The sequence below is a fragment of the Theropithecus gelada genome, chromosome 17 (genome assembly GCF_003255815.1).
Source record: "Theropithecus gelada isolate Dixy chromosome 17, Tgel_1.0, whole genome shotgun sequence".
Classification (NCBI taxonomy): domain Eukaryota; kingdom Metazoa; phylum Chordata; class Mammalia; order Primates; family Cercopithecidae; genus Theropithecus; species Theropithecus gelada.
In genome coordinates this window covers 34401313-34428265 of record NC_037685.1, presented here as the reverse complement: position 1 = coordinate 34428265, position 26953 = coordinate 34401313, and the positions used below count along the sequence as shown (strand labels likewise).

Below are 26953 nucleotides of genomic sequence, written 5' to 3'. Positions count from 1 at the left end.
CGCCTGTCTTGGCTTCCCAAAGTACTGGGATTACAGACGTGAGTCACCACGCCTGGCCAACATTTCTTATAGTACAAGTCTGCTGGCGATGAATTCTCTCATTTTGTTCTTTAATCTGGACAAATTGTTTTTTTTCTTTTGAAGCACATGGTTGCTAGATGTTGAATTCTGGGTGATAGCTGGTGGTGTCTGCCCCTCTCCCCTCAAAGGTGTTCCATTGTCAACTGGCCTTCGTTCTTTCTGATAAGAAGTTAGCCATCAGTTGTATCTTTATTACCTTGTATGTAATGTTTCTATGGTTTTTTTCTTTTTTTTCTCTTTGATACTGATTTTCTAGAGGATTGATAATGATCCTAGGTATAATTTATGTGGTACTTATGCTTCTCGGAGTTTGCTGAACTTCTTGGATCTTTGATTTGATTTGTTTTATTATTGTAAAGTTTAGGAAATATTTAACCATTATATCAATTTTTTTGACTTATTTTCACACTCTTGTTTTTCTTGGACTCCTATTACATATATATTAAACTATTTGAGATTGTCTTATAGGACAGTCAGTCTTTTTCACTTTTATTCAATCTTCTCTATGTTTTAAACTGCTAGTAAGCCCAGCCAGTGATTTTTTTTTCTTCTTTCTTTCTCATTTCAGTATTGCAGCTCTAGAATGCTTACTGGGTTCTTTTTAAAATATTTTACACTGGCCAGGCATGGTGGCCTGTAATCCCAACACTTTGGGAGGCCAAGGCAGGCAGATCACATGAGGTCAGGAGTTTGAGACCAGCCTGGCCAACATAGTGAAACCCCGTCTCTACTAAAAATACAGAATTTAGCTGGGTGTGGTGTTGGGCACCTGTAATCCCAGCTACTCGGGAGGCTGAGGCAGGAGAATCACTTGAACCCAGGAGGCGGAAGTTGCAGTGAGCTGAGATCACACCACTGTACTCCAGCCTGGGTAACAAAGTGAGACTCTTTCCCAAAAAACAAACAAACAAACAAACACTACACTTTTTGTGCTGAAAATCTCTATCTGTTTACTCATATTTTCCCTCAGTTTCTTTGAACATATTAACCTTTTGAGTACATTTATACTTGTTTCTGTAAATCTTAAAATCCAATGTTTGTGCCTACTTGGATTTGCTTTTATTATTTATATATTTGAGGGGTTTGGTTTTTATTATAAACGCTGCTTTCTTTATTGCCCTGAGTTAAATTTTCTTTCTTGTATGTCTAAGATTTTTTATTCTGGACATTTTGGATGATATATTTTATGTCTGACTTCTGATAATTCTAAAAAGTATTGAATATTACTCTAATAGCATATTAACTCGCTGAACTCATAGGCCTGTTTTTTATGCTTTGTTAGGGCAGAACTTTGAAAATTTTAAGGTGTTTTCCAAGCTTCTCTAACTTGAAGAGACTCAAGATTCAAACCATGTGCCATTTGCGGGCCTTGTTAGGTAGTGCTTGTTTTTTCTTGGGCAAGTTTAGAGTTAACTCTTTTTTAGTGTAGAGTTTCTCAACCTGAGTAGCACTTGACATTTAGGGCTAAGTAATTCTTTTTGGGGATGGAGAGGCTGTTCCATGCATCGTAAGATGTTGCACAGCGTCTGTGGCCTCTACCCACTAGAAAGCGTCCCTCTAGTTGTAACAACCAGTAGTGCCACCAGTCATTGCCAAATCTCTCCTGGGGGGCAAAATTGCCCTATTTGAGAATTATTTTACTGGATAGTGCTCTTCAATTCTAAGACATGGTCTCTCTGGTGTTTGGACTGTATGCTGGGTGTGTTAATGATATGTAAATGAGGTTTCTGCAGCCTGGTCCGGTGAGAATTTCAGTACCTCACCTCAGCTTGACCTTCAGTATCTCTGTTCAGCTCACTCCTCCTTAGCACTAGCTCTCTGTTAAGGCTTGGGTGGCCTTGACCTGTGCCTGCGCGTCAGCCAAGGACTTGCAGCACCCCCACCCCATAGCCTTCTGGGGCCCTTCCCTTCTGATACCTCCTTACTGTCCAGGGCCATGCAGATGCCAGCGGCTTTAACCCAAGCTCTGACCTCCGCCCCTTTGCTCGGCAGGGCTGCTGTGCTGTGTTTGGACTTCAGTTCACTGCCACAGTCGGAAAGTGGTGTCCTGGCTCAGAGCCACGGCAATGCTTGGTGTCTGGAAGCATCTGCCGCCTAGTGTTGTACAGTTCTGGGGCAGAGGAGTGGGCTGTTATGGGATAAGCCACTTAGCTGTGGCCAGAGCCCACTCTCTCTGCTAGTTGAATAGCCCAGATGTTTATGAGCTGTGGAGCTGGGAGCTCCAAGCGTATAGTACAGGGTGTGGTCATGTTGGCTGCAGGAAATGCCTGATTAACTTCCTTACTGAATAGATGCAGGGTGAGGGCATATGCTAGACTGGGGGGCTCCAGCATCTGCCATCTGTCACCTGTGTGCTTAACAAAAACCCCAATCCCGGGCCCATCCCCAGCCTGACCTGCTATTTCAGAATTTCTAGGGAAAGGGTCTGGAAATCTTTGTATTAATTTGTGCCCCAGGGAAGTTTCTGTGCTAGAGGATGGCTAAGGGAACAACAGGTGTGGAGAGGGAGGCCGGACGTGGCTTCCTTGGAAGGGAAAGGGCCGCATGAGGCTCTGCATTCCTTTCCCCAGGACTTAAATGTTGAAATCATGGCTGATGATTTAGTTTTTAAAAATGTTAATTAATTCAGTTTTTAAATTTTAGCTTTCTTCTGTTTTTTCTACCTTCTAAGACATCCTGTTATAGCAAATTTTTAAATTTTTTCATTGCTCTGAAAATGTTTTTATTTCTTCTTTTTTTTTTTTTTAAAAAGATATTTCTCTAGGTTTAGAATTTGTATTTTGTGGTTATTTACTTTCAGGCCTTCAAACATAATTGATTTGTTTTAAATCTTTTTCTGTTAAAAACTTTAAAAAATTGTGGTAAAATATACAGAACGGTCAGGCATGGTGGCTCACACCTGTAATCCCAATACTTTGGGAGGCTGAGATGGCCGGATCACTTGAACCCAGGAGTTCAAGACCAGCCTGGACAACATAGTGAAACGCTGTTCCTACAAAAAAAAAAAAAACACACACAAAAATCAGCCAGGCATGGTGGTGTGCACCAGTAGTCTCAGCTACTTGGGAGGCTGAGGTGGGAGGATTACCTGAGCCCAGGAAGTCGAGGCTTAAGTGAGCCATGATTGTGCCACTGCACTCCATCCTGGGCACTGGAGTGAGACCCTGTCTCAAAAAAATATCTATCACATAAAATTTGTAATTTTTGCAAGGCATGGTGGCTCTTGCCTGTCATCCTCTGGCGTCCTCCATTTTACTTTCTGTCTGTAATAATCTGACTACTGAAGGGACCTCATCCAAGTGGGATCATACCATATTTGTCTTTTGGTGAGTGGCTTATCTCACTTCGCATCATGTCCTCAGATACATTTAATTTTGGAGTTTATGTCAAACATTTTCTCAGCATTTAGTGAAAAACTTCTGCCTCACCCTGATCCTCAGCTGTGGTACTGCATATTTATTCAGCTATAGTGGAAAAGGAAAGAATTTCAGAGATTCTACCCTTTTCTGGCTTCTTGCTCTGACCAACTGCCTGTGTCCTGGTGTGGGTGAAGTCCTCATCTTCTGCTTTCTACCACCTCTGGAGCCCATTAGCCGAAGGAACAGGGTCATTTTCTCTTTTGGGTCTCTCCTGGGGGTAATAGCTGTGGGCACAGGGCTGCTATTTGATATGCTTATCATCGAGTCGAGAAAGTGGGAAGGAGGTACCTTGGTAAAGAGTGTCTGTCCCTCCTCTCTCTCTGCATTTTTCTCCTAATTCCTTTATCCTCATCAGTGAAAGAGATGAAGGCATTACTGCATTTGGTACGTTTGCTTGTAAAAATGTGTGTTAGTGAAGAAGTCATTATTAAGACGTTTTCTGACATCTGTCATTTTTTTTCCTGCTGCACAAATCTCTTCATTTTCTTAAAGTTTCAAAGATAATCTTTGAAAAGGGAATGAATGATGGAATGAATTTTGCAGTATTACAGTATTGTGCACTGTTACTTTAGGATTACTGAATATCTGGCCTACTCAAGGTCAATACTTCGATAAATACACATTAGGAAAAAAGGAAAATCACATATGTAATATATTTTCATTTTCATTTGACTGATTCTTAGTAAAATTATGGTGAGTCTGTAGAGTGCAGATTGCTTCCTCCAAGTATTTTTGGTCTGAAAGAGGCCACATGAAACATGTCGTATTTGAGAAGCTACATTGTAAACACATTTCTTATTTGTTTCTTATAATTTTCTATCAGAAGTGGAAAGCAGGCTGGGTGCATTGGCTCACACCTGTAATCCCAGTACTTTGCAAGGCTGAGGCAAGTGTATCACTTGAGGTCAGGAGTTCGAGAGCAGCCTGACCAACATGGTGAAACCCCGTCTCTACTAAAAATAAATAAATAGCCGGGCGCGGTGGCTCAAGCCTGTAATCCAGCACTTTGGGAGGCCGAGACGGGCGGATCACGAGGTCAGGAGATCGAGACCATCCTGCTAACATGGTGAAACCCCGTCTCTACTAAAAAAATACAAAAAACTAGCCAGGCGTGGTGGCGGGCGCCTGTAGTCCCAGCTACTCGGGAGGCTGAGGCAGGAGAATGCTGTAAACCCAGGAGGCAGAGCTTGCAGTGAGCTGAGATCTGGCCACTGCACTCCAGCCTGGGCGGCAGAGCATCTCTGTCTCAAAAAAAAAAAAAAAAAAATTAATTAATTAATTAAAAAAATTAGTCAGGCAAGATGGCACATGCCTGTAATCCCAGCTACTTGGGAGGCTAAGGTAGGTGAATCTCTTGAACCCGGAAGGTGGAGGTTGCAATGAGCCAAGATCACGCATGCCTTTGTACTCCAGCCTGGGCAACAAGAGTGAAACTCTGTCTCAAAAAAAAAAAAAAAAGAAGAAGAGAAACATGATAAAAAAGATTTTAAGAAAATGATGATGGATGCCAAACACAATGGCTCATGCCTCTAATCCTAAAACTTTGAGAGGCCAAGGCGGGAGCATTGCGGCACTCGCCTGTAGTCTGTTACTTGGGAGGCTGAGACAGGAGGATTGCTTGGACCCCAGAGGTGGAGGCTGCAGTGAGCTGTGATCATGCCACTTCAGCAAAAAGAGCAAGACCCTGTCACACACACACAACAAAAAGATGATAGAAGTTTGGTTTTTTTCTTCCTCTTCAATGGGGGTATACTGCATTTATATTCTCCTTAAGATGATCTTCTCTGCCCTAACCCTAGACCATATATTTGTCCCCATGTGTGTCCTCACTGTCCCTTCTTTACCCACTCCTGGGCTTGTCATCCTCTCCATATTTTCCTTTTCCTTCCTGTTGCCCTGCCAGTATGTCTTGCCCATCACTCTGTTCCCTTCTCAGTCGATAAACCAGTTCAGTTGGGGCTTGTTTTTCAGGCAGAGAAACTGGAGATAGCAGGGTCTGGGGCTGAGGGGTCTTTCGGCCATGGTGGGGGGATGTGGCCCCCCTTTGAAGAGATTATTGTCAAGCCTTGTTACATGTTCTTTCCATGGGTATTGGTAGAGTTGATTAATTAGATTGTACTAATTTCCTTCAATATATATTGACTGCCCCACCACTCACTGAAACGCTAATTTTTTTTCCTTTCTTTTCTTTTCTTCTCTTTTCTTTCTTTCTTTCTTTCTTCTTTTTTTGAGATGGGGTTTTGCTCTGTTGCCCATACTGGATTCCAGTGGCGTGATCACTGCTCACCACAGCCTTGAGCTCCTGGGCTCAAGCAATCTTTCCACCTCAGCCTCCTGACTAGTTGGGACTACGTGCGTGTGCCGCCATGCATGGTTAATTTTAAAATTTTTTTGTAGAGGCAGGATCTCACTATGTTGCCCACTCTAGTCTTGAACTCCTGGGCTCACATGATCTTGCCACCTTGGTCTTCTAAAGTGCTGGGATTCCAGGCATGAGCCACCCCACCTGGCCTACAGAGAACTTTCTGTATAGGTTTTCAGGCTTGTATTCCAGCCATGAAAAATCAGGCGAAACAAAAAGAAAAGCCCCAGAAGGCAGTGAAACTGTCAGATTATAAAGATACAGGTTGTTGATTTTGGATGGACATTTTCGTCTCCTTAAATTTCTTTTCTTTTACAGAATTAGGGAAGGAATGTGACTAACTTTGTAGACTAGTCACCCATCATGTGAACGAGGAAGGAGGATATGAGCCAGTCCCTGGGTCATCCCCTCAAAAACAGAGATTATTGGTTTTAGATTATGCAGTTGTTAAAGTAGATGTGTTGTTACTAAGCAACTCTGGCCAACAGTATTGGAAAAATACAGGCAATTTTCTGCTTCAAGTGACTAAGCATACTCATCCTAGTTGCCTGTTGCAGAAATACCCAGTTTAATTGGAAGTTGCATTACCTCACAAACTCAACTCTGGGGTAGGGTCATGAACTGGGAAGTAAGCAAAGCATAAAATAAATAAGATAGATAATACTTGCTTTATGTGCTTATTCAGACCGTATTTACTCTGACTTTACTTACAACACTCCTGAGCCACATCCCAGTCTAAAACAGTAGTAGGTAATGGTGTGACATTCTGATGAGAATAAAGAGGCACCTGATAGCCTGACAGCCAGGGGCAAGATGGATCAGAAAGTACCAGAATCCGAAAAGTGTGGCCACCTGGGGACTCTGCGGGAAGAGCATCCCTGTCCACCAAGGGTCATTGACACAGGGTCAGAGCCATTTTGTTGTGAGGAATTTGCATCGTGAAGGTGATGAACTGCAGTTTGCATCTTTTGTTTTATTTATTATTATTATTATTATTATTATTATTATTATTTTATTTTTGAGAAGGAGTCTCACTGTCACCCCGGCTGGAGTGCAGTGGTGCAATCTTGGCTCACTGAAACCTCTGCCTCTCGGATTCAAGCAATTCTCCTGCTTCAGTCTCTCTAGTAGCTGGGATAGCAGGGGTGTGCACCACCACGCCCGGCTAATTTTTGTATTTTTAGTAGAGACAGGGTTTCACCATGTTGGCCAGGCTGGTCTCGAACTCCTGTCTTAAGGTGATCCTCCCTCCTCGGCCTCCCAAAGTGCTAGGATTACAGGCATGAGTCACTGCGCCCAGCCGCATCTTCTGTTTTAAAAGGACTATTAGAGAGGGGAGAAAGACGTCTGTTAAAATGAAGATAGGATTAATGCATTTAATCCAAGAAGGGATATTCGTCTCACCAGTCTGGAAAACTCACTTCCATGGAAAGGTCATTCTCTCCTGCCACCTCCTTTTGACGGTGATATTTATGTGGCCACACTGATTAAAATAAGAAAGAAGAAACAGTTTATATCTTTCAAATGAAACTAGATATTACATGATTTATTTTTAAGAAATTGAATAAAATTAATGTTTTGTTCTAGATTGTAGAGTTTTCTTGTAATCCCAAACATATTTCCTTGCCTGCTTTCAGTAGTGAGCAACTATCAAATGGTGCCCTGCTCTGATGGTGTTTACTTTCACCATTCACTGTATTGTTCTTAATGGCCATGCAGATTCTAGAGTAACCAATAATTAGATACTGAGGTGTTTTCCAGTTTTCAGTAATTAGATTTTTAGATGTCTTCTAGTTTTTGTATGTTACACATAGCATTTTAATGGACATGATTAAAGCTGAACATTCGGACAGACACATCCTTCATTTCCTAGGGTATACAGATTTCAAGGCTTTTGCTATGCTAGATTTCCTCCCCAAGAGTTGTTAATTACTTACATTTCCAGTGAAATGAGACAGCCCTGAAAGTCCAGATTTGATGTTATATTTTAATCATCACTGTCAATCTCATGAATTTCATAGGTGAAAAATAATGCATTGTTATTTTAATCTATGTGACTTTGTGTAATAGTGGATTTGAGCATTTGCATTTCCTTGGCCATTTGGGGTTTTTTTTTTTGTGGTGAATTTCCTGCACACATCCTTTACTCCTTTAAAAAAAAAAAGGTAGGCATTTATAATTCATATTGATATGTAGGGGCTGTTGATTTATTAAATATATTTTGGGTCTGGGATGTATACTACAAGTTTTGATTTCAGTTGGTTTTAGTTGCCTTTTATTTGTTCTCACGGTAGAACAATTTTGTTTTCACAGGGAAAACAAATGTAATGGTGTCTTTTTATAACCTGTCAGGTTAATGAAGCATAGAACCAAAATATTTGCAGGACGATGATACATTAATTTACAGATTTTTTTCTGTACATTGGATGTGAACTGTTTTAAACTATAACATGGACACTTTATTGGAACTAAACTTTAGTTTTCTACATTAATGAGAAACACTGGTAACTTTGCTTCATTAAAAAAAAATAGCTTGTTCTCTGTCAGATGTAAATAGTTTGACTTTATTTTTGTCTTCTTATCCACAAAATAGGAATAATTCTTACTTGGTAAGTGTTGTTTTCTTGTTCAGTTGTCTGGCTTACAGTAGGTGCTTACTAAATGGTAGCTTGATTTATGATCATAATGACATAAATGAATATGACTTGGTCTGTATATTCTGGTAGCTACTGAGGGTAACACAGATATATGATTACACTAATTGTACTTCTGAGGATGTGAGCACTGTTTTGTTGTTGTTTGTTGGTTTCTTTGGTCTTGATTTTAGGTAGAACTTAGATTATCAATTTTATACGTTCTATTTAAATGTAAAATCCTTAAAGCCAAAAGTGTACTCTAAGACTTGCTTTAGCTATATCTCACAAATTATCATTATCATTTACTTTAAAATCTTTCAGATTTCCCTTATGATGTCATCTTTGACACATGCTTATTTAGAAATGTTGATATTCAGATATTTTTAGAGATACCTTATTGTTGATCTGTAATTTAATTCTGCTGTCACCAGAATACATTCTGTGTAACATTTTTATGTTCAGATATTGATTGACGTTTACTGATGGCCCAACATAAGGACTATTTTACCTTAAAGGTTAGAAGTATACAATATTAAAATTCTATTACCCTTCCCCATCTTTTGTACTGTTGTCATATATTTTACTTCTGTGTCCAAAATGCACTATTACCATTTTTGCTCTAAGCAGTTAGTTGTTTTTCAAAGTAATTTGTCTTCTTTTTCTTTTTATTTTTTTAGACAAGATCTCACTCTGTCACCTGGGCTGGAATGCAGTGATGTGATCTTGGCTCACTGCAAACTCTGCCTTCTGGGTTCAAGTGATTCTCCCACGTCAAGCGATTCAGCCCCCGAGTAGCTGGGTCTACAAGTGCAGGGCACGATCCCTGGAGAATTTTTATATTTTTTGTAGAAATGGGGTTTTGCCATGTTGCCCAGGCTGATCGCGAACTCCTGACCTCAAGCAATCTGCCCGTGTTAGCCTCCCAAAATGTTGGGATAACAGGCGTGAGCCACCACACCCAGCCTCTCTTTTACATTTACTCACATTGGTCATTTTGGTTTCTGTGTATTCTTTCTGTAGATCTGAGTTTCCATCTGATATCATCTCCTTTTAGCTTGGAAGGTATTCTTTACACTGTTTTTTTACAGTTCAGGTTCATTGCCGATAAAGTCTCTCAGAAAATGTCCTAATTTCACCCTCATATTTTAAAGGACATTTTTTGTTGGTGACAGAATTTTGAGTTGACAGGGTTTTTTTTTTGTTTGTTCTTTTTTTTTTGAGTCAGAGTCTCACTCTGTCACCAAGGCTGGAGTGGAGTGACGCGATCTTGGCTCAGGCAACCTCCCAGGTTCAAGCGATTCTCCTGCCTGAGCCTCCTGAGTGGCTGGAATTACAGGTGCCTACCACTGTGCCCAGCTAATTTTTATATTTTTAGTAGAGGCGGGATCTCACCATGTCGGCCAGGCTGATCTCGCAGTCCTGGGCTCGAGTGATCTGCCCGCCTCAACCTCCCATAGTGCTGGGAATACAGGTGTGAGCCACCGCGCCTGGCCGGTTGTTTTTGTCTTTCTTTCAGCACTGTAAATATTGTTCTGTTGTCTTCTTGTTTGCATTGTTTCTGGTGTGTCAGCTGCTGGTTGTTTTTGTTGTTTCTCTGTGTTTAATGTGTGTCTAGGTATAGATCTTTGTTTTTGTCCTTCATTGGACTTGCTAAGATTCTTAATAATGTAAATTAGTATTTACTACCGACTTTGGTAAAATTCCAGTCATTATTTGTTCAAATATTTTTTTCTTCCCCTATTTCTTCTTCCTTTAGGACTCCAAATACATGAATATTTTATTGCTTAATATTCTCCCATAAGGACCTTCAGTCTTTGTTCTTTTTCTTAACTCTTTTTTTTCTATTTGTTCTTCAGATTTCAGTTGTAAACTATAGAAGAAAGGGTTAGCGATTCTGGGAATAGATCAGTGGAAAGTATCTGCTATTAATGATATATAATTCATTTTTTATTTTCAGGTATTACCTTTTCAGTTCGAGAATTTCCATTTGGTTCTTTTTGGTATTACCTATCTCGCTCCTAAAAATCATATCTACTTGTTATAACCATATTTTTCTTTAACTCCCTGACATATTATAATAGATGCTTCATAGTTGTTGTTTACTAATTCCAAAATCTGGATCATTTAATATTTTTTTTTTTATTGCCATTTCCCTCCTTTGATTACAGGTCACATTTTATTGTTTCCTTGCATACCTAGTAATTGTTTTACTATGTTGAACATTATGATCGATATACTATAGGGAGTCTGGATTAAAGAGCATTGAGTTTTGTTCATGCAGGCAGTTAAATTCCTGGCAGATTGGCCCCTTTAGCATTGAATCCATCCATCTGTCTGTCAGTCAGTTAATCGTAGGGCGGGTAACTCCATTCTGAACTTATTCCAAGTGCACAGCTGTTAATCTAGGGTGAGATCTTTATTACTAAGACATAGCCTTCCTGGTGTCTCAGTTGAATGCCTGAGGCCCCAGTGGGGATTTCCTTCCTCTCCTCGGGTGGCATCTCCTGCTGCATGACCTCCAGAATCTTCGGTCAGCACTCAGCCCCATAGTTGCTGCTTTCTTAGGTCTCATGGAATCTGGCCCTTCTTATGAAGCCATTGGCAAAGTATCCTGAGTAAATCCCTACTGAAACTTCTGGGGCAAACCCTCTGCCACTCAGGCTCACAAATTCCAGATGCTTCTACAACTTGGAACAACTATTTCTTCTTCCACAGCTCAGTGAAGCTGTTCTGTTTGGGCAGAAAATGTCCCCAGGCATAAAGCCAGGTCAGTCCCGGGCCACCACCTGTATTTCCCGTCTCTTGAGGCTCACAGTCCTGTGTTACCTCTGGTCCAGGGCCTGAAAACAGCTGTCATATGTTTTGCTCGGTGTTACATTTTTCCAGGGGAGGGCAAGTCCTCTCTCATGGTTGGAAGCAGCAGCCTGGCAGTTTGCTTGTCAGCTGTGTCTTCCTAATTTTTTTTGAAACGGAGTCTTGCTGAGTCGCCCAAGCTGGAGTGCAATGGCACGATCTCAGCTCACTGCAACCTCTGCCTCCTGGATTCAAGTGATTCTCCTGCCTCAGCCTCCCGAGTAGCTGGGATTACAGGCACCTGCCATCATGCCTGGCTAATTTTTGTATTTTTGTAGAGATGGAGTTTCACCATGTTGGCTAGGCTGGTCTCGAACTCCTGACCTTAGGTGATCTGCCTGCCTCATCCTCCCCAAGTGCTGGGATTACAGGTGTGAGCCACTGTGCCCGGCATGTCTTCCTCATTAATAATATTCATGGCACTTCATGATATTTTTTATCCTATCTGGAGTATGACTGATTTTATTTCAGCAGATCCTTAATTTCTGAGTTGGCAGTAGAGTTATCATTCACTTGGGTTAACTTCTGTTACAACCCAAGTATCTGCCCAGCCTTTTATTCCACCTCTATACCTGGTGATGTATTACTACTGGTAATACATGAATTACAAGTAGCCCTCCTGGTGCACACAGAGAACTTTGTCTTTTTCACAAATTGGCATCTGTGCCATCTTACCTAATCCTCATTGTTGGCAGCAGATGCCATCTGTGGATGATGGTTCAAGTTGGGCACAGTTGATTTCAGATTTCTTGAAAAGGGTCAGCTTAGGCTTAGAGTTTGGTGTTGACATTTTGCTTTTATTTTGTTAAAATTAGGTATCGAATTAACATGCTTTAAAAGTGTGGTGTATTTTCTGCGTGTGGGATTAACATACTTGTATGTAAGATTGGCTTTGTAAGTATTTACAGATAGTTTGTAGTTAGTAAGGCACGTTACGTTCTGTTTCTTTCCTACAGGGGCAGGCTGGTCTCTCTCCTTCCCTCTCTTCTTCTCTCTCACCTGCACCTTTTCTTCTTTCTTTGTATTTTATGATTGATTCACTTATATTTGCATAATAGCATTTTTAAATTTTTCTTTTTTCTTTTTATTTTTTGAAACAGAGTCTCACTCTGTTGCCCAGGCTGGAGTGCAGTGGCACAATGTCGGCTCACTGCAACCCCCGCCTCCCGGCTTCAAGTGATTTTCTGCCTCATTCTCCCAAGTAGCTGGGATTACAGGTGCACACTACCATGCCTGGTTTAATTTTTGTGTTTTTAGTAGAAACAGGATTTCACCATGTTGGCCAGGCTGGTCTGGAACTCCTGACCTCAAGTGATCTGCCTTCGGCAACCCTAAGTGCTGGGATTACAGGTGAGAGCCACTGCGCCTGGCCATGTTTTAACTTTTAAAAGTGTTTTCACTTCTCTCTGTCCCTTTTTTTTCCATTCACATAGCTTGGTTGACCGTCTTGTTGCCTCTTGCCTGGACTGTTATTGCAGCAGCAACTCATTCTCTTTCTTCCAGTAGTCTCCTGGCCAATCACTTCTACTGTTTAACCTTCCTTAAGTTGAGTTTCTCCCTCTAACTTGAAAAACCACACATACTGTTCCATATTGCCTTCCATAAGCTTCACCTGCTTCAGCCAGGTTTGGGGTGTTCTTTATTCAGCAGCCCCCACATCCCCCTTCTCTGTACTTCTGTCCTAGCGAGGCCTCCCATGTAGCACCCTTCCCTTCCCTCCTTAAAGTCCCTCCTTCATCGTCCAGGGTCTCTACCACCCAGTGTCCCTCAGTTGGAACTGCCCTGAGTTCTCTGTGCAGGTCACAGTTGAATCACAGGTGTCTGGACATACCTAGTCCTGTTTCCCAAGGCGAAACCCATGACTGCGTCACCGTATCTGTTGGGGCTCCTGGTGTCCTCCAGATAGTTGACGCTCTGTAAACATTTGTCATTTCCCATTGATCACATTGAAACCCTGTGATCCAGGCAGAGTGAAGAGATTAAGGCCCCGTGTGTTTAATTATGTTGCACATCGAATTAATGATTGGTACGGATTTATAGTCCACATCCTCTCATTTCATTCTTTTGACAGCCTCTCTGTTCTTCTCTAATTTCGCTCAAAATTACTTTGGTTGGCTCTTAAGTAGAAACTTACATCATTTTATACTTGGGGGCATGTCCAAATTCATTAAATGAGGTGAGAGATTTTTCTTCTCCTTTCTACCCCTCGCTTTGCTGTCCTGGCAGGACACAGCTGCCACCACTAAAGGTACTGGGAGGGCTGAAATGCTGGTCGTTAGAGCTGTTGTCTTGGGTTATCTGGTCTTGACATCACACAAGACTTCCTCAGGTCTGCTGTGTCCTAAGCCTGACTTAGTGTCACTGTATGAACACAATTCTCTACCTACCTCTTTTATTTCAGGCACTTCGTCTTAGTAACATGGCCATGGGGAAGACAACCACAGGCCAGATAGTCAATCTGCTGTCCAATGATGTCAACAAGTTTGACCAGGTAAGCTGCAGTTCAGGGATCCTTTTTCATTGCATTAAACACCCCTCTTCCCCCTTTTATTCTTTCTGGAGACAGGGGCTCACTCTGTTCACACTGGATTGCAGTGGCAGGATTGTAGCTCACTGGAGCCTTGAACTCCTGGGCTCGAGTGATGTGTGATCCTCCCTCCTCAGCCTCCTGATTAGCTGTGACTACAGGTGTGCACCGCCATGCCCAGCTAATTTCTCTCTTCTTTTGAATTTTCATGTCAGATGGGCTAATGTGGCAATGTCATAACAGAATTCAAGGGTGGCACATCTCACACATGTGCATGAACACCCGACTGTCATGCTCATGAACTACAAAAGGATTGCTGGCTAATTTCTTTTTTTATTATTTGTAGAGAAGGGATCACGCCTTGTTGCACAAGCTGGTCTCAAAATTCTGGCCTTAAGCGATTCTCCCACCTTGACCTCCCAAAGTGCTGGGATTACAGGTGTGAACACCGTACCCACCCAGTGTCCATTGTTTAATACTTACCTTGTGGAGGTATCATGTTATCCAGGGCATTCTAGCTGCTGGCCATGTCCATTTTGCACTAGGACCACTTTATTTTTTTTCTTTCCAATTATTCATTCATAGACACGAACTAAAGCCTCCGCTCAGTGTCAGGGACAATGAATAAGACGTGGTTTCTGTTCTGAAGAAGCTCACCGCCTGTCTGGGAGACAAATACACAAGTAAATTACTGGAGTGTGTGGTGGGCACTATAGTACAGGCTTTCTTAGGGTACTGGAGAGCCCCAGGGCATATGGGAGCTGAATTCTGTGGCAGAGAGTTCTGGAAAATGCTCAGCTCATCAGTGAGATAGTCACTGATCAAGATCTTCTAATGCCGCTGGTCAGATTCTCTTTCAGGTCTCCCAGACCCGCTGTTTGTTTCCCCAGAATGGCTTATTCTGTGGTGGGTGCTTGGATTTCTGCTTTAGCAGGTGTAAACCCACTGTGGTCATTTCTGTTTAGGATTTGCCTGTTCTTTTCCAGTGGATCGTTTCTGTACTGTGTTCTTACTTGTTTTGCTTTTCTAGAGTCCTAAGAACGCTCTGTCTTTTTCTTTAAAGGTGACAGTGTTCTTACACTTCCTGTGGGCAGGGCCACTGCAGGCGATCGCAGTGACTGCCCTACTCTGGATGGAGATAGGAATATCGTGCCTTGCTGGGATGGCAGTTCTAATTATTCTCCTGCCCTTGCAAAGCTGTTTCGGGAAGTTGTTCTCATCACTGAGGTAAGAGAAATACTGGTGTGAAAAATGTCATATCTATTTGGTAACATCCACAGTCTTCCCAATGCTTTTGTTCAGAAACAAACTAAATGCCTTTTATTATCTCTTCTTTGCATATGTTGCAGCTCTTCAGGCTTAGCCAAAGGGGGCCTCCATCCTTATGCTGAAGGCGAATCTTCAAGGGAGAAAGGTGAAGGCATTCACCGACTCCTCCCAGCCAGCTATTCAGGCGCTGTGGCCGCAATAAGTAGAATGTCCTTAAGCAGAAATCACATATGTAGAAGTTAGTGAAACATATAATGAATAACGATAGATTGAAATATTTCATAGGCTCCATTCTAGCTGCATACATCTTTACTGTGCTTGTGTGAGAGTTATTTTCACATGTGTATACAAGTGTGTTATTTTTACTTCAGTATTTCCATTAAATTGTAAGCTCCCCGAAGGCAGGGTGAATTTTAATGATGTATTTATAAAATCACACAGTCCTAGTAGTGTACGTGTTAGAAATATGGTTGTCGGCTGGTCGTGGCAGCTGATGTCTTTGGGAGGCTGAGGCAGATGGATCACGTGAGGCCAGGAGTTGGAGACCTGCCTGGCCAACATGACAAAACCCCGTCTCTACTAAATTTAAAAAATTAGCTGGGTGTTGTGGTACACACCTGTAATCCCAGCTACTTGGGAGACTCAGGCACAAGAACCACTTGAATCCAGGAGGCAGAAGTTGCAGTGAGCCAGGATTATGCCAGTGCACTCCAGCCTGGGTGACAGAGTGAGACTCTGTCCCCCCCCAAAAAAAAAGAAAAAAAAATACAGCTTTTGGTCAAGAGGTTAATGATGATAAAATAAATTAGACTTGAAGCAGGTCCCAGTGAATTGGAAATGAGTCATTGTCAAGGTTGTCAGCTGGATCGAGAGGAGCCACTGTTGGAAGTGCATTGAGTTCTTTGTTTTATGCTTTTGCTTATGGTGTATTTTCTACTTGGACCTTCCCCTCTTTGCCATCTGGAGAAACAGTCCTTGTCCTTTGAGGCCCCGTTCAAATGCTCCCGGTCCTCTGAAGCTTTTTTTTTGCTCTCCTCTTTCCCAGTGGAGTTAACAAGCAGCCCTTTCTTTTCTGCTCCCCAGCACTTCATTCTCATTTTAGTACACTCCACCCACTGTGTTACTGTCAGGCGCGGGTGCCTTTCTGCCTTCCCTGCCCACCTGTGAGCTCCTCCAGGGGACAGATTACATCTGACTCATTTTCATGTCTTCCTCAGCAGATATTACAAATTCTCCAAAATACTTATTGAGTTGGGATAGATTGTTGACTTCCTAATCGAAGTCTTTTTCTATTTGTATTTTGAGTAGGACCTGTCTGTGTTGACGGAAGCAAAAGCGCTCTAGGGAACCATGTGATGCGGGTCCCTGCCTGTGCCTGCCGCTGATAAGGGCAGGCTGTGATCGCTCAGGCTCATCTCCCGTGTCTGGTCCCCCTTAGGAGTAAAACTGCAACTTTCACGGATGCCAGGATCAGGACCATGAATGAAGTTATAACTGGCATAAGGATAATAAAAATGTACGCCTGGGAAAAGTCATTTTCAGATCTTGTTACCAATTTGAGAAAGTAAGTTTTTGTATACATTGTACCGTATTTTCATACTTTTCTATTTGCTATTCTTGTTGAATGGTTTTAGAAGTTTTACTATGTGTTCACATTATGGGAGGTTCAGTACAATCCATCCCACTCCCCACGTGTGGCAGTTGGGTTAAGTAGAATGGTGGAGAATGTTATTTTCACTTGGTTTTCCATTTACCATGTTCTTAAACAGAAAGCATGTGTATGCTTCTTACTAATATAGAAGTGAAATTCCAAATGTTTCTGAATATCCCAAATCCCAACAACGATTCTAAGATGTTAGTATTTGAGAATAATGGTGTTTAAAATAAAACTATGATTTATATTAATGTAGCCAAATGGACAGGTTATAGAGACTGGGCATATCTATATTGGACCAAACTCTATGAATCAGTATTTTTCATTCCAAACAGGCATGGAAATACTGTTAGTTGTTCTTTGTGTTATTAGAATTTTTGGGGGGCGGCTGGGCATGGTGGCTCACGCCTGTAATCCAAGAACCTTGGGAGGCTGAGGCAAGTGGATCACCTGAGGTCAGGAGTTCGAGACCAGCCTGGCCAACATGGTGAAACCCTGTCTCTAGTAAAAATACAAAAAATTTGCTAGGCGTGGTGGCGCTTGCCTGTAATCCCACTACTTGGGAGGCTGAGGCAGGAGAATCACTTGAACCAGGAGGAGGAGGTTGCAGTGAGCTGAGATCGCACCATTGCCTGGGCAACAAGAGTGAAACTCCATCTCAAAAAAAAAAAAATGTTTTTCTGGCTTTGGATTAAATATTTGATTAGCTGTTGCATTCCAGCACATGGTACTTCTTATGATTGTCTGGGTAGTTCCTGGCCACCTCTCACCTTTGCACCTTTTTGTTGTTGTCATTGCCCAGGATGGTCTCAAACTCTTGGGTTCAAACAATTCATCCACCTCAGCTCCCAACGTACTGGGATTGCAGGCGTGAGCCACTGTGTGTGGCTGACATCACTGCTTTTTTAAAAACCTGTACTCTCTTCCAGGAAGGAGATTTCCAAGATTCTGAGAAGTTCCTACCTCAGAGGGATGAATTTGGCCTCATTTTTCAGTGCAAGCAAAATCATCGTGTTTGTGACCTTCACCACCTACGTGCTCCTCGGCAACGTGATCACAGCCAGCCGCGTGTTCGTGGCCGTGACACTGTACGGGGCTGTGCGGCTGACGGTCACCCTCTTCTTCCCCGCAGCCATTGAGAAGGTGTCAGAGGCAATCATCAGCATCCGAAGAATCCAGGTTGGTGTCAGATGCCTTTTTAAAGTTGTAGGTGCATTCGAGGTGAAATGATATCTCCTTTTATTTAGCATCACTATGTTCCAGTGTGATGACATTTAACTCTCTCATAACCAAAACGTGCTGCCATTCCACAATGTTGTGTGTACTTCCTTATCTTAGATAGGGCGCACTAAAGACAATGCAAGCATTGTGATCGTTTATTAGCAGCAACATAAACAGCAGTGGCACAGGGCTTTTGATGTGCAGGTGGTAACGGCAGGTGTGATTAAAATGTTTAAGCTGTCTAAAAGGAGGAAAAGCAAATAGATTTCATCTGTTACGTTAACACAAATGAGAAAGTAGCCAGTATAGGTTGAGTATGGTTCTTCTGTGGGCTGGAAGGAAAGAGCTTGCTGGAGGTCCCTGCTTCTTGGGCAGGAAGAATGGCCCCAACTTCACTTAGCTATCCCTGTTTGAAAATAAGTTCTTTCCTCTGTAGATGTTTTCCTTGTTAATTTTTGTGCATGCCTTTAGGATCTCTGCCGTTTCTTTCCTATCCTCTTTTCACTTTTTTCTTACTGTTGATGAACCTAACTCTACCAGACTTCTTTCTTTCCAATCGGTGGATTTCTACTGCCTTGCTCCGTTTGTTCCACCGTAACAAAATACCTGAGACTGGCTAATTTATACATGTTAGACATTTATTTCTCACAGTTCCGGAGGCTGGGAAGTCCAAGATTAAGGCTCTGGCGTTGGTGTCTGGTCTGGTGAGGACCATTCTCTGCTTCCCAGATGGACCTCTGTGTCCTCACATTGTGGAAGAAACAGAAGGACAAACTGGTTTAGTTCCCTCCAGCCTTCTGTAAGGACACTAATCCCCATCAGGAGGGCTCTGCCGTGGCGACCTAATCACCTCTTAGAGGCCCCACCTCTTAACACTGACCCTGGGGTGAAGTTCCAGCCTATGAATTTAGAGTAGGCATGCCCATTCAAATCATAACATCCACTTTACACACCATCACCTTTTCCTCAGTAGCTGTCACTAAATTGCCAGGGACAAATAATTTATATCACCAAGGTAAGGTCCTGGCACATAATGTATGCACAAGTATTTGTGTGTTTATGAATAAGTTGAAAATTAAAATAAATTGGCTTTGTGAGAGGGCTTGGCAAGACCTTGACTGTCTAAGCTTTTCAAAAATCTGCTTTGTTTTATTCCTGGTTCTTAATAGAGATGGATGCCCAGGGACAGACTCGAGTGAACTTAGCTGACACTGGCTGTGATTATTTTTTATTTTTATTTTTTTGGTTGGGGAGAGAGTGGGGTGGGTATTATCATAAAAGCTAAGATTCTTTTTTATGATGAAGTTTGTTTTTTAAAGAAGAGATCTTGCTGTGTTACCCAGGCTGGAGCATAGTGGCTATTCATAGGCAGACTCCCACTACTGATTAGCAAGTTTGTATTTCGTAAAAAATATTACCTCTAAAACAGACCATACAAGGTCAATTCTTATCCTCATTCTTTCTGACAACAGCTTCAGGTAACACTGTGAAGGGATGGTCCATGCAGGTCAGTAACACTTTTTTCTTACAGCTTTTGCATCTTGAAAGAAATAACTTAGAAATATACTTTGACCAGAGTGTCTTTCTGAGTGTGCAGGACACCTTTTCCAGATGGAAGGGCCACATGTGTATTGTGCTGCTGTAATTCTCTGACTGCTGTTGCTGCCGCTCACTGTGATTGCAGGCGCTGGTGTGTGTACTGTGAACCAGGGCTCTTGGAAGCCTTTACATGTTATTTCATGTTATCCTCACAATTGAAGGAGATAAGCATTAGTGTCCCCACTTTACAGAGAATGAAACTGGCTCCTATAATAGGTTAAGGAGTTTGCCTGTCTTAGAGATGGGAATCTGTTCAGAACCATGATTTCTTAACCATTATTACGTTGCCTGTTGTATTAGTCTGTTTTTATATTGCTATAAAGAACTTCCTGAGACTGGGCAATTTGTAAAGGAAAGAGGTTTAATTGACTCACAGTTCAGCATAGGTGGTGAGACCTCAGGAAACTTGCAGTCATGGCGGAAGGGGAAGCAGGCACTTTCTTCACAGGGCGGCAGGAAGGAGAAGTGCAAGCAGGGGAAATGCCAGAGCTTATAAAACCATCAGATCTCATGAGAACTCACTGTCACTAGAACAGCATGGAGGAACCGCCCCCATGATCCAGTTACCTCTACCTGGTCCCACCCTTGACACGTGAGGATTATGGGGATTGCAGTTCAAGCTGAGATTTGGGTGGGGACACAGAGCCAAACTGTATCACCTATGTTGCTGCCTTAGTATGTTCTGGTGTGGGATATTTCCTTCAGTGTTCTTTTACTCATCTAGTCTTACTCCAAAAACCTTGAGAGGTTCTCTGTTTCCTATGGAGTCCTATTTTTGAACCCTAGGCATAGGGCTCACCTGGCCACATTGTGTGTTTCCCAGCACATGACCCGTCTCTGTTCCTGCTTTGGGGTCTTTGGCTCTTTGTGGCTTGAGTGTCCTCCCTTCTGTCCTTGATTTAAGCAAGTGCTACTAAGCCCTCCAGCCAGGTCTCAGGAGCCTGGTGGTACTTTTGTTCCTGCTGAGCAAGGCCTGTATGGTGCAGCGCAGAGATGATGAACACATAATGGGCACCAAATGCTGGATGGACAGAAGCAGCACCCATAGCAAAAGGCTGGGACCCAATACAGACCCAAGGTGGTCCAGGCTGTACCATAAGCCAGAGGAAGGCCGAGTGAGGAAGCAGACTCGAGTTGAACATTCCCAGAACACTGGGCCCTGTTCAAGGGGGTTGTGAGGGTCCTCAGCTCTGGGGAGCTGGATCTTTTTCAGAGTGGACTGGATCGGAGTCTCTGCATTGTGATGCGTGTCCCTCTGTGCATCTCAAACCCCACTGGACTTGGTCAACCTGCTCTTGTAAGAGAGGGGCCATGTCTGACATTAAATGTAGACCCTCCTGGCTGGGCATGGTGACTCACACCTATAATCACAGCACTTTGGGAGGCCAAGGTGGGCAGATCACTTGAGGTCAGGAGTTAGAGACCAGCCTGGCCAACATGGTGAAATCCCGTCTCTACTAAAAATACAAAAATTAGTCAGGCGTGGTGGTGCATGCCTGTAATCCCAGCTCCTCAGGAGGCTCAGGCTTGCTTGAACCCAAAACGTGGAGGTTGCAGTGAGCTGAGATTGTGTCACTGCACTGTAGTCTGGGTGACAGAGTGAGACTCTGTCTCCAAAAAAAAAAAAAAAAGAGCCTCCTGACTGGCTTCCAGGCGGTGAAACAAGTGGACTTTCCTTGGGCCACGTGGAGAAATAGAAACAGTCTTGCTTGGTTAATAAAATTAGTCTGTCTTCCTGGCCATTATGAGATAAATGAAGATTAAGATTAAGACCATGGGGCTTTATATGAACAGGTAATAGCTGGTGAGTACTTACTAGGTAACAAGGAGGGGCCCAAGAGCCTTATGAATATTCACTCCTTTTACTTGTGTAACTCCCCTATCACTCCTACATGACAGATAAAGAAACTGAAGTCTGGGGAGGGTGAATAGCACCTCCACGTTTTAACAGTTAATAAAAGGCTGATCCAGGGCTTTAGCCCAGGCCGTCCATCTGTCTCAGAAGTGCGGCCATGGCTCACGTCCCAGCAGTTTGGGAGGCCAAGGTGGGCATATCACTGGAGGTCAGGAGTCCTTGACCAGCCTGGCCAGCATGGCGAAATCCTGCCTCTACTGAAAATACAACAACAACAAAAAAATTAGCTGGGCATGGTGGCAGGCACCTGTAATCCCAGCTGCTCTGGAGGCCAAGGCACGAGAATTGCTTGAACCCGGGAGGTGGAGGTTGCAGTGAGCTGAGATCATACCACTGCACTCCAGCCTAGGTGACAGAGCGAGACTCCATCTCAAAAAAAAAAAAAAGTGTACAATCTTACCCCAACATGCACAGCATAACCTGAATGCAGATGTCACTTCTGTGCGGCAGCCATAGGAAATAATGGGGCAAAGAGCAGCCCCGACAGGTAGTGTGGTGGGGCGGGACGCAGACCTTGGGTCCTCACCAATTCTCTGGGCCTCGGTTTTCTTGTCTCTAAATAAGGGGATTGGACTTAGTGTCTGGAGGTCATTTCCTGTTTTGTCTCACTTATTTAGAAAACCATCTGTATTAGTCAGAGTTCTCCAGAGAAGCAGAATCGATAGGGCCCATGTGTATGTACGTGCAGAGAGACATTAGTAGATTGATTTATAAAATTTTCTCACGCAACTTGAAGGTGAGGTAAGTCCACAATCTGCAGGGCAGCTGGCAGGCCAGAGACCCTGGGAAGAGCTGATGATGCAGCTTGAGTCTGAGGAGGACAGTCTTGAGGCAGAATTCCCTTTTCTTTGTAGGTCTTTTTTCTCTTAAATGCCTTCAACTGATTAGGTGAGGCCCACTGACATTATGTAGGACTTCAAAGTCTACAGATTTAAATGCTAATCTCAACTGAAAAATACTTTCCCATTGATATCCAGACATATTTGACCAAATATCTGGGGACTGTGGCCTAGCCAAGCTGACACATAAAATTAACCATCACATAGTCTTTTTTTTCTTTTGAGACGAGTCTCGCTCTGTCAGGCAGGCTGGAGTGCAGTGGCACGATCTCAGCTCACTGCAAGCTCTACTTCCCGGGTTCAAGCAATTCTCCTGCCTCAGCCTCCTGAGTAGTTGGGGTCACAGGCGTGAGCCACCATGTCCAGCTAATTTTTGAATTTTCAGTAGAGGCAAGGTTTCACCACGCTGGCCAGGCTGGTCTCAAATTCCTGACCTCAAGTGATCCACCTGCCTTGGCATCCCAAAGTGCTGGGATTACAGGAATGAGCTGCCGCACCTGGCCCATCACAAACTGTTTAATCCTCATCTCTTCTTTTGGGATCTCCACAGGTGACTTTGTCCTCATTTTCCACTTATTATTGAAGCCATTTGTTTATAGATTTCTTTCCCTTCCTAAACTCTGAACGTATAAAAGGCAGACACAATGCCTCATTCATCTTTATATTACGTATACATTGCAGGCGCCCAGAAAATGTGTAAGTGAAGTCAGCCTCCAGCTTCATTACATCTGTGAGATTTGGAAAATGCCTAACAACTGAGCATTATTTTAGTGGGAAGTGATGACTGTCGTTCTCTGCTGAATTATGTCACACATCAGAGAGTGTGGCATGAAAGGGGTCCTGCAGACAATTTTCAGGGAATTGTGGTCCAATATGCGGCTAGGGAAGAAATCCTTAAGATTTTTTATTTTTAGTTTTCCAATAAAATGCAACTCACCTGTGTCTAAGGCTTGAAATTCCTCTTCATGTAGATAGATGTATGCATGCAGTAAAACAAACTGACTAGCTGGGAATTTTACATTTTCCAGTAGCTAACTTTGGCAAGGTACTCTGTGTCCAGATAAAGGGTGCATCTTTGAGTTGGGCAGGAAACCTTAATTTCCCCTCACGTACATAGTTTCTGGTGGGAAGGTGGGCCTAGAGTTCAACAGTAGTGGTTTTCAGTAAAGGAGAAACGAATGGCCAGGCATGACTGGTAAGAAAGCGCTGGTGTTAGTGTGCTAAGCTCCTTCACGGTGGTGAAGTCATTGTTGGAGGTTTTGTTTTGTCTTGTTTATTTGTTTTCTTTCTGCCTTTAGAACTCTGTATTTTTTCAACCTGGATGGTTCCTGTAACCCATTTAAAATTTTGTCCCCTAGTTCATCAGAATTGCCTGATGTACTGATTAAAACTAAATGATTACACCTTGGAGATTCTGCTTCACCAGGCATTGGCTGGGGCCCAGTATCTTTCGTTTTGTTGTTTTGAGACGGCGTCTCGCTCTGTCACCAAGCGGGAGTGCAGTGGTGCGATCTCAGCTTACTGCAATCTCTGCCTTCCAGGTTCAAGTGATTCTCCTGCCTCAGCCTCCGGAGTAGCTGGGGCTACAGGTGTGCACCACCACGCCCAGCTAACTTTTGTATTTTTAGTAGAGACGAGGTTTCACTCTGTTGGTCAGGATGGTCTCAATTTCTTGACCTCGTGATCCGCCCGCATTGGCCTCCCAAAGTGCTGGGATTACAGGTGTGAGCCACTGTGCTCAGCCCAATATCTTTAGAAAGTGTCCTCGTGTCCCTGAAAATATGCTGTCTTTGGAAAACCTTGCCCTAGTTGTGTGATAAAAAAGCACACAAGGTCAAACTATGTGTAGCAAATATAAATGACATCAGGATCACTTAAGACTAAAATCAATTGAGAGGAAGCACACGGACACCTGTCTTGGTCTATGCTAGGCTTTTGGGGGTTAAGTTTGGAATTTATTCATTCACTTAGTCATTGACTCCACAATGTAATTGAGCCCCTGGCTTAAGCTGGCACTGTGATAAATGCTTAGATACAATGCTAAGCCAATGCACAGAAGTCCCTCCTGCTGGGAATTTCCTCCTGGGAATCAGCAAGCGGGGATTAATAAATAACCACAGAATTAAAATCAGTGCTCGTGTGTCATTGTCTTTGGAAGGCAATGTCCGAGATGCCATGAGGTGCTTTGGTAGAGATGCCAATGCCATTGTGGGGGTGTAGTGCTTCCTGTGAAGGCTCAAGAAATAACCTGCAGCATTGTGTGTGTGGTAGTGGAGAGAGATGGGGAAGGGTTTGGGAAAGGGAGGGGCTTGGGGCAGCCAGGAGGCTGATGCCCTGCATTTCCCTAGGGGTAATTATGTGAGAAAGCTCTTAATGTTCAAGAAAATACACATATTTTAAATTCACCCTGGCTGCAGTCTGGGAATGCATTGGGGGCCCAGAGTAGAGGCAGGGAGATACGCCAGGAGGCTGATGCAGCAAGCAGTCCAGGAAGAGGATGATGTGATTTGGACTCAGCCCAAGTAGAGAGCCTTGGATAGATTTGAAAGCCATTGGGAGCATATCCTTATTTGGGTGTGGGGCTAGAGGAGGGATTAGTCAGAAGGAGGGATTGGGGCTACTTTCGTTCTTATGGCTGCAAAATCTTTTTACCTGGGTTCACTGAAATATGGAATACTAGAAGAAGACCAGATTTAGGGGTGAATTTGGCTTTGAAGACTGGGATGCTTTAGAACTGTGCAGGTGTTTGCTACAAGACCCACTGATGGGATCTGCCTGGTTCTGACTCCTTTCCTATTTCTCTAAAAATGGAGGTTGTAAATGATGAGTGTAATGAATTGATCCAATGTTCACTTTTCTTCCTTGCCTCTCATGTGGATGTGTTAATGAACAATGAGAAGGTGAAAAATGGCATCAGGAGAGGAGGAATAGGTCTGCCCGATATACCGATCGGAACTAAGTGAGCCTTGACCGTAGATAGACCAGAGCTTGGCAGACACATAGAGTTTAGAACACATTGTGTTGTTAAATTTCTTTTTTAAAAATATTTTTATATTTTTATTTTAATTTTTTTATTATACTTTCAGTTCTGGGACACATGTGCAGAATGTGCAGGTATGTTACGTAGGTATACATGTGCCATAGTGGTTTGCTGCACCTATCAACTCATCATCTAGGTTTTAAGCCCCACATGCATTGGGTATTTGTCCTAATGCTCTCCCTCCCCTTGCCCCTCACCCTCTGACAGGCCCCGGTGTGTGATGTTCCCCTCCCTGTGTCCATGCGTTCTCATTGTTCAACTCCCACTTATGAGTGAGAACATGCGGTGTTTGGTTTTCTGTTCCTGTGTTAGTTTGCTGAGAATGATGGTTTCCAGCTTCATCCAAGTCCCTGTAAAGGACATGAACTCATCCTTTTTTTATGTCTGCATAGTATTCCACAGTGTATATATACCACATTTTTTTTATTATTATTATACTTTAAGTTCTAGGGTACATGTGCACAGCATGCAGGTTTGTTACATATGTATACTTGTGCCATGTTGGTGTGCTGCACCCATTAACTCGTCAGCATCCATCAACTCGTCATTTACATCAGGTATAACTACCAGTGCAATCCCTCCCCTCTCCCCATAATAGGCCCTGGTGTGTGATGTTCCCCTTTTCGAGTCCAAGTGATCTCATTGTTCAGTTCCTACCTACGAGTGAGAACATGCATTGTTTGGTTTTCTGTTCTTGCGATAGTTTGCTGAGAATGATGGTTTCCAGCTGCATCCATGTCCCTACGAAGGACACAAACTCATCCTTTTTTATGGCTGCATAGTATTCCATGGTGTATATGTGCCACATTTTCTTAATCCAATCTGTCACTGATGGACATTTGGGTTGGTTCCCAGTCTTTGCTGTTGTAAATAGTGTTGCGGTAAACATATACGTGCATGTGTCTTTATAGTAGAATGATTTATAATCCTTTAGGTATATACCCAGTAATGGGATGGCTGGGTCAAATGGTATTTCTGGTTCTAGTTCCTTGAGGAATCAGCACATTGTCTTCCACAATGGTTGAACTAATTTACACTCCCACCAACAGTGTAAAACTGTTCCTATTTGTCCACATCCTCTCCAGCATCTGTTGTTTCCTGACTTTTTAATGATTGCCATTCTAACTGGCCTGAGATGCTATCTCTTTGTGGTTTTGATTTGCATTTCTCTAATGACCAGTGATAATGAGCTTTTTTTCATATGTTTGTTGGCTGCATACATGTCTTCTTTTGAGGAATGTCTGTTCATATCCTTTGCTCACTTTTTGATGGTTTTTTTTTTTCTTGTAAATTTGTTTAAGTTCCTTGTAGATTCTGGATATTAGCCCTTTGTCAGATGGGTAGATTGCAAAAATTTTCTTCCACTCTGTAGGTTGCCTGTACTCTGATGATAGTTTCTTTTGCTGTGGAGAAGCTCTTTAGTTTAATTAGATCCCATTTGTCAATTTTGGCTTTTGTTACCATTGTTTTTGGTGTTTTAGCCGTGAAGTCTTTGCCCATGCCTATGTCCTGAATGGTATTGCTTAGGTTTTCTTCTA

General features: G+C 42.8%; 1 protein-coding gene and 1 non-coding gene across 8 annotated transcripts in view; one reads left to right on the top strand and one right to left on the bottom strand.

The window, feature by feature from the left end:
- ABCC4 (ATP binding cassette subfamily C member 4) overlaps nucleotides 1-26953 on the top strand; it is a 294345-nt gene that overhangs the window by 82749 nt on the left and 184643 nt on the right. For all 7 annotated transcript variants that reach the window (XM_025364534.1, XM_025364533.1, XM_025364535.1 and 4 more), the window contains 4 exons: nucleotides 13753-13842; nucleotides 14942-15105; nucleotides 16586-16711; nucleotides 17731-17980. In XM_025364534.1, coding sequence (XP_025220319.1) covers nucleotides 13753-13842; nucleotides 14942-15105; nucleotides 16586-16711; nucleotides 17731-17980 — 630 coding nt within the window. The remainder of the gene's footprint in view (nucleotides 1-13752; nucleotides 13843-14941; nucleotides 15106-16585; nucleotides 16712-17730; nucleotides 17981-26953) is intronic.
- LOC112611195 lies at nucleotides 14088-14192 on the bottom strand. Its single transcript, XR_003116577.1, has one exon. It is a non-coding gene; the product is annotated as a small nucleolar RNA U13 (small nucleolar RNA).